This window comes from Ranitomeya imitator, chromosome 6 (genome assembly GCF_032444005.1).
Source record: "Ranitomeya imitator isolate aRanImi1 chromosome 6, aRanImi1.pri, whole genome shotgun sequence".
Taxonomy (NCBI): Eukaryota; Metazoa; Chordata; class Amphibia; order Anura; family Dendrobatidae; genus Ranitomeya; species Ranitomeya imitator.
The window spans coordinates 573,884,064-573,892,451 of NC_091287.1; the positions used below are offsets into that span (position 1 = coordinate 573,884,064).

An 8,388-nucleotide genomic window follows, 5' to 3' on the forward strand; every position below is an offset into this window, starting at 1 on the left:
ACGCCAAAATAAAATACATAGCCCCCTATATTTAGGAGTATATAAGACTGTAATGGGCACGATGCCGTATACAATATATATACAAAATAATAATAAAACGTATTTGACCAAGTCCTTTCAGTCCCCAATAAAGTGCAAGAGCCACACGAAGACGTCTTATATCGTAAGCACAGAATGATCAAAGGCGTGCAGGAGACGGCGCAGCACCACCGACCAGAGGCGTGCAGGAGACGGCGCAGCACCACCGCCGACCAGAGGCGTGCAGGAGACGGCGCAGCACCACCGCCGACCAGAGGGGTGCAGGAGACGGCGCAGCACCACCGCCGACCAGAGGCGTGCAGGAGACGGCGCAGCACCACCGCCGACCAGAGGGGTGCAGGAGACGGCGCAGCACCACCGCCGACCAGAGGGGTGCAGGAGACGGCGCAGCACCACCGCCGACCAGAGGCGTGCAGGAGACGGCGCAGCACCACCGCCGACCAGAGGCGTGCAGGAGACGGCGCAGCACCACCGCCGACCAGAGGGGTGCAGGAGACGGAACAGCACCACCGCCGACCAGAGGGGTGCAGGAGACGGCGCAGCACCACCGCCGACCAGAGGCGTGCAGGAGACGGCGCAGCACCACCGACCAGAGGGGTGCAGGAGACGGCGCAGCACCACCGCCGACCAGAGGCGTGCAGGAGACGGCGCAGCACCACCGACCAGAGGGGTGCAGGAGACGGCGCAGCACCACCGCCGACCAGAGGCGTGCAGGAGACGGCGCAGCACCACCGCCGACCAGAGGCGTGCAGGAGACGGCGCAGCACCACCACCGACCAGAGGCGTGCAGGAGACGGCGCAGCACCACCGACCAGAGGGGTGCAGGAGACGGCGCAGCACCGCCAACCAGAGGGGTGCAGGAGACGGCGCAGCACCACCGCCGACCAGAGGCGTGCAGGAGACGGCGCAGCACCACCGACCAGAGGGGTGCAGGAGACGGCGCAGCACCACCGCCGACCAGAGGGGTGAAGGAGACGGCGCAGCACCACCGCCGACCAGAGGGGTGCAGGAGACGGCGCAGCACCACCGCTGACCAGAGGGGTGAAGGAGACGGCGCAGCACCACCGCCGACCAGAGGCGTGCAGGAGACGGCGCAGCACCACCGACCAGAGGGGTGCAGGAGACGGCGCAGCACCACCACCGACCAGAGGGGTGCAGGAGACGGCGCAGCACCACCACCGACCAGAGGCGTGCAGGAGACGGCACAGCACCACCGACCAGAGGGGTGCAGGAGACAACACCACTGCCGACCAGAGGCGCACAGGAGACGGTGCAGCACCACCGCCGACCAGAGGCGTGCAGGAGACACAACACCACCACCGACCAGAGGCGTGCCGCCGTTGGCGATATCAGAGACCACTCACAATAGACACAGGAGACATCTGTTGCAGTTATCAGACGACTGAACTTCTCTTGTGGTTTGGGGGAAAGGGACAAATGAAAAACCTAAACAAATGGCAGAGAGGCGCTGCCCTCCCCATCACGCTCCGCACATTCGCCAGGAGACGCAGACAAGAACATCCAATATTTATTTTCTCATTATTTTCCCAGAAGACTTCACAAAGTAGAAAGTTATCTCCCGAGCTGTAAAGACGGGCACAGAGCATCCACCAAACCCAGCGGGGGCGGCAATCAGTAACTGGTCCATGAGTAGAGGGTACAGCGTGCGGGGGGCTTCCTGTGTCCTATTGGGGGGGGGGGAGCTTACCTTCTGTAACGCCTCCTGCTGCTCTGGGGTGAGAGGGGGAAGCCCAAGCTTAGACGAGGTGCTCTGTCCATTATCCAATTTAATGGTGTCACCACCCTGGAAGGAAGGGAAAAGACACATTAGAAACACAGCAAAAGTAATGCAGGACGCCATGACAGACAGCAAGCGACAATGCAGGACGCCATCACAGACAGCAAGCGACAATGCAGGACGCCATGACAGACAGCAAAAGTAATGCAGGACGCCATGACAGACAGCAAAAGTAATACAGGACGCCATCACAGACAGCAAAAGTAATGCAGGACGCCATCACAGACAGCAAAAGTAATGCAGGACGCCATCACAGACAGCAAGCGACAACGCAGGACACCATCACAGACAGCAAGCGACAATGCAGGACGCCATGACAGACAGCAAGCGACAATGCAGGACGCCATCACAGACAGCAAGCGACAATGCAGGACGCCATCACAGACAGCAAAAGTAATGCAGGACGCCATGACAGACAGCAAGCGACAATGCAGGACGCCATCACAGACAGCAAGCGACAATGCAGGACGCCATCACAGACAGCAAAAGTAATGCAGGACGCCATGACAGACAGCAAGCGACAATGCAGGACGCCATCACAGACAGCAAGCGACAATGCAGGACGCCATGACAGACAGCAAAAGTAATGCAGGACGCCATGACAGACAGCAAAAGTAATGCAGGACGCCATGACAGACAGCAAGCGACAATGCAGGACGCCATCACAGACAGCAAGCGACAATGCAGGACGCCATCACAGACAGCAAGCGACAATGCAGGACGCCATCACAGACAGCAAAAGTAATGCAGGACGCCATGACAGACAGCAAAAGTAATGCAGGACGCCATGACAGACAGCAAGCGACAATGCAGGACGCCATCACAGACAGCAAGCGACAATGCAGGACGCCATCACAGACAGCAAGCGACAATGCAGGACGCCATCACAGACAGCAAAAGTAATGCAGGACGCCATCACAGACAGCAAAAGTAATGCAGGACGCCATCACAGACAGCAAGCGACAATGCAGGACACCATCACAGACAGCAAGCGACAATGCAGGACGCCATCACAGACAGTAAGCGACAATGCAGGACGCCATCACAGACAGCAAGCGACAATGCAGGACGCCATCACAGACAGCAAGCGACAATGCAGGACGCCATCACAGACAGCAAGCGACAATGCAGGACGCCATCACAGACAGCAAGCGACAACGCAGCCGGACATCGTGACTCAGCCGCTAGTCAGTGCGCAGAGAGCAGCCGCTGGCGGAATTACTGCGGCCACCTGCTCTGCAACAACCCTGGCTCCGCTCCCCCGTCATCCCCCTCCAGTGCGCCCCTCACTCCTTTTCCATCCTTGGTCTCCCTCAAATCACTTTGCAGCCCCCGTTCACCCCTCTCCGCCGCCCCTCATCGCCCCGCCACTGCCCGTGTCACCGTCCTTCTTCTCCAATGTCCCCCTCACATTGCCCATCTCCCCTCCATCACCTCCGCAGCCACCCCCAGTATTCCCTCGCTTCTCCCAGCTCCCTGTCTACCCTCAATACTACCCCCGCCCCATCACCCTCACCGTCGCCCAGTCTCCCCTCGCTCCTCCCCACCTGCCCTTGATCCTTTCTGCAGCCCTCCGACTCCTCGCTTTCGCTCCTCTCCATCTCCCCCTCTTCTCCCCGTCTCCCCTCTACGTCGCTCCCCCTCTCCTCCCCTCGCTCCCTCGTCTCCCCTCTGCTCCTCTCCATCGCTCCCTCCCCTCACTCCTCGTCTCCCCTCACTCCCTCTCGTCTCCCCCTCTCCTCTCCTCTCACTCCCTCTCCTCTCCCCCTCTCCTCTCCTCTTCATCACTCCCCCATCTCCTCCATCTCCCCCTCTCCTCTCCTCTCCGTCTCCCCCTCTCCTCCTCTCCTCTCAATCCCCCTCTCCTCCATCTCCCCCTCTCCTCTCCATCTCCCCCTCTCCTCTCCCCCTCTCCGTCTCCCCCGTCTTCTCCCCGCCGTCCTCCTCACGTTAGGTCTCCGGTTCGGACTCACCAACATTACCGCGGCCGCCATCCGGTGCTCCGGGCTTAACAGCAGCAAATCCATGAATACCGCGAGATCTACAGAACAACAGTCAACCACAGAAGGAAGAAGGAAGTCACGTGTCTCTGCTGCTCCCGCGAGATTCCTAGGTGCGAGATCTGATTTTTTTTCTACTTTGTTCAAACTTTATTTATAACTGACAAAAAAGCAAAAAACCAGCAGAATCATCAGCATTAATATTACTATACACACATATATAATACTGTACATACATATATATAACTAGACTAGATTGTGGCCCGATTCTAACGCATCAGGTATTCTAGAATATGCATGTCCCCGTAGTATATTGCCCAGTCACGTAGTATATAGCCCAGCCACGTAGTATATTGCCCAGCCACGTCTTATATTGCCCAGTCACGTAGTATATTGCCCAGCCACGTAGTATATTGCCCAGTCACGTAGTATATTGCCCAGTCAGGTGGTATATTGCCCAGTCAGGTAGTATATTACACAGTCACGTAGTATATTGCCCAGTCAGGTAATATATTGCCCAGCCACGTAGTATATTGCCCAACCACGTAGTATATTGCCCAACCACGTAGTATATTGCCCAGTCACGTAGTATATTGCCCAACCACGTAGTATATTGCCCAGTCACATAGTATATTGCTCAGCCACGTAGTATATTGCCCAGTCACGTAGTATATTGCCCAACCACGTAGTATATTGCCCAGTCACGTAGTATATTGCCCAGTCACGTAGTATATTGCCCAGCCACGTAGTATATTGCCCAGTCACGTAGTATATTGCTCAGCCACGTAGTATATTGCCCAGCCACGTAGTATATTGCCCAGCCACGTAGTATATTGCCCAACCACGTAGTATATTGCCCAACCACGTAGTATATTGCCCAGCCACGTAGTATATTGCCCAGTCACGTAGTATATTGCCCAGCCACGTAGTATATTGCCCAGTCACGTAGTATATTGCCCAGCCACGTAGTATATTGCCCAGTCACGTAGTATATTGCCCAACCACGTAGTATATTGCCCAACCACGTAGTATATTGCCCAGTCACGTAGTATATTGCCCAGCCACGTAGTATATTGCCCAGTCACGTAGTATATTGCCCAGCCACGTAGTATATTGCCCAGTCACGTAGTATATTGCTCAGCCACGTAGTATATTGCCCAGTCACGTAGTATATTGCTCAGCCACGTAGTATATTGCCCAGTCACGTAGTATATTGCCCAGTCACGTAGTATATTGCTCAGCCACGTAGTATATTGCCCAGCCACGTAGTATATTGCCCAACCACGTAGTATATTGCCCAACCACGTAGTATATTGCCCAACCACGTAGTATATTGCCCAACCACGTAGTATATTGCCCAACCACGTAGTATATTGCCCAGTCACGTAGTATATTGCCCAGCCACGTAGTATATTGCCCAGTCACGTAGTATATTGCCCAGCCACGTAGTATATTGCCCAGTCACGTAGTATATTGCTCAGCCACGTAGTATATTGCCCAGTCACGTAGTATATTGCCCAGTCACGTAGTATATTGCTCAGCCACGTAGTATATTGCCCAGCCACGTAGTATATTGCCCAGCCACGTAGTATATTGCCCAGTCGCGTAGTATATTGCCCAGTCAGGTGGTATATTGCCCAGTCAGGTAGTATATTGCCCAGTCAGGTAATATATTGCCCAGCCACGTAGTATATTGCCCAGCCACGTAGTATATTGCCCAGTCACGTAGTATATTGCCCAGCCACGTAGTATATTGCCCAGCCACGTAGTATATTGCCCAGTCACGTAGTATATTGCCCAGCCACGTAGTATATTGCCCAGCCACGTAGTATATTGCCCAGCCACGTAGTATATTGCCCAACCACGTAGTATATTGCCCAACCACGTAGTATATTGCCCAACCACGTAGTATATTGCCCAGTCGCGTAGTATATTGCCCAGTCAGGTGGTATATTGCCCAGTCAGGTAGTATATTGCCCAGTCAGGTAATATATTGCCCAGCCACGTAGTATATTGCCCAGCCACGTAGTATATTGCCCAGCCACGTAGTATATTGCCCAGTCACGTAGTATATTGCCCAGCCACGTAGTATATTGCCCAGCCACGTAGTATATTGCCCAGTCACATAGTATATTGCCCAGTCACGTAGTATATTGCCCAGCCACGTAGTATATTGCTCAGCCACGTAGTATATTGCCCAGCCACGTAGTATATTGCCCAGTCACATAGTATATTGGCCAGTCACGTAGTATATTGCCCAGCCACATAGTATATTGGCCAGTCACGTAGTATATTGCCCAGCCACATAGTATATTGCCCAGCCACGTAGTATATTGGCCAGTCACGTAGTATATTGCCCAGCCACATAGTATATTGCCCAGCCACGTAGTATATTGGCCAGTCACGTAGTATATTGCCCAGTCACATAGAACCAAAGTTGATGAACAATACACAGCGTGTTTATAGACTAACCACCTGTGCCTGTGCAGGGACTACTAGCAAGAAAAATCCCATGCAATTACATTGGATATATCCTATAGATAAGCATTGCACAAAACGAGGGGATCATAATCAAAAGATTAAACTTTATTAAATACAAAGAAAAATATTAAAATACATAAATATAATAGAGGGAAAACAATGGAGGTGACAACTACACCAGGGGCCGCAGATAGGAGGCTAACACATTGCTCAAAATAACAAATACAGAGCCCTCTAGCAATTACTGGTGTGCTAGTGATCCAAAACATAGGAAATAACACTACGCTGGTAAAAAGCATCCAGCACCCACATCCAAGCTAGCTTATAGGACAATAAATACAAGTAGTGCGGCATAGATACCTCAGGTCTGCGGCGCCACCACCCCTACGCGCGTTTCGGCGTGCGTGCCTTCTTCCGGGGGAGTGGCGTCGTCAGGATTTGTAGCAGCATATATGCAACTGGCCACCCAATAGGAAACAGAACATCAAAAGACACTGAATGCCGGCCGTATATCGGCGCATGCCCAGTCGGAACAGGAAGCGCACACCTCGCAGAGTGCGTCATCGCAAGGAGGCGGAGCAAGAACCACCCACAAAAACGTGGGATGATACTGCCCGCACGCTGGAACGTTGCGATGGAGACGCCGTCAGCAAAGGCGCACAAGCTGACACAACGGGCATGCGCACTGGCCATAAAGAGGATCCAGGTACACCGTATAGAAACACAAGGAAGCTGCTATAAAGTGCATAATTAACGATGATTGTAATACATTATCATACAATGCAGACAATAAATATATGAATAAAAAAGTGACAAAAGTGAAAAAATGTAATTGTGAATAATATATGTGTCACAAAACATGAAAAGTAAATACAGAAATTAAATGATAGCAGCAGCTAGTAGATGCAATTATATCAATGTGCCAACAGTACATAGTGATACAAAAAGCATTATTAATCAAATAGTAACAAGACATTTGAGCATAATAAATATACAGAAGTGAAAAAATGACACACACAGATGAAAGCTGATGTATTAAAAGAGCGCACTCGCTCATAAAGTGCCATAATGTGCAAGAATTCATTGTTCCAAAAAGTCCACAGTTGCTACTAGGGTCCTCTTCATGGAATATTGAGAAACATCATAGAATAAGCCAGATAAACAATTGAATTAAATAGAAAAGAACTAAAAGAAAAAGAAAAAGAAAAAACATATAATTAATAACAGCTAAAAATTAATTTAAAAAAATTAATATAAAAAACCCCTGACGAGGCCATTAAAAAATCTGATGACGGGTTGATCAGAGAAAGGGGGCAAAACTAATCATTTCATTTAGGCCTTGCGGGTACATAGTACGTAATTCCCAGATCCAACGAGCCTCCTTTTAGTTTGCACTAAATCATCTCTTCAGTTTATGGAACTATTAATTGAATTAAATAAAAAATCGGTTTTGGCTGTGGAAGTTGAAATTGATGAATTATTTGGTAGTCTTAAGGAGGTATCCTCTGTTGAGAATTTGACCACGTTTAACACGAGTATGGATAAAAATTCAGATGAATGGGAAAAACAAATTAAAACTATTCATGCCAAAAAAATATCACGAGACAATAATGATTACCAACAAGGTACGGTCTACAGATGGAGAAATAATGGTACTAGGAGGCAAAGATCTGTTTCATTTTCGTCTGTTTCATCTTTGGGTGATACTTCGGATACGTCACACCCTATGAAAACCAGGTTTGGGAATGATAATAAAAGAAAGAAGGAACAAAGAACGGATGCTAATAAACGCATTCCTGGTCCCAACCCACGGAGCGATTCCTTGAAGGTGATCAATTTATCTGACCATGTATTTAGTAATGAGGAAATTGAGGTTTTATCTAAGGGTCTAACTTTCTCTCCTAGCACAAGATGTGATAAATTTACGGTTATTAAGGATCTGCACGTTTTTGGACGATCGCTACTTTTCAAAAAATGGTACCATAGTGAGGAGATCCAAAAACTATTTCCCTTACCATCTGAACAGGCAGCATTGAGGACATTGGAGGAGCTAGCTGTGGAGCATCAGGG

The 8,388-nt window shown here is 50.6% G+C and overlaps 1 protein-coding gene across 2 annotated transcripts in view; it reads right to left on the reverse strand.

Moving 5' to 3' along the window:
- The window catches only part of PUF60 (poly(U) binding splicing factor 60), a 54,600-nt gene extending 50,673 nt beyond the window's left edge, over window positions 1–3,927 (reverse strand). The window contains exons 1-2 of one of the 2 annotated variants that reach the window (XM_069732160.1): window positions 3,811–3,927; window positions 1,748–1,843 (exon numbers count right to left, since the gene is read on the reverse strand). In XM_069732160.1, coding sequence (XP_069588261.1) covers window positions 1,748–1,843; window positions 3,811–3,864 — 150 coding nt within the window. In that variant the 5' untranslated portion in view covers window positions 3,865–3,927. The remainder of the gene's footprint in view (window positions 1–1,747; window positions 1,844–3,810) is intronic. The other variant, XM_069732159.1, reaches the window with a different exon arrangement.
- Between the last annotated feature and the right edge of the window lie 4,461 nt (window positions 3,928–8,388).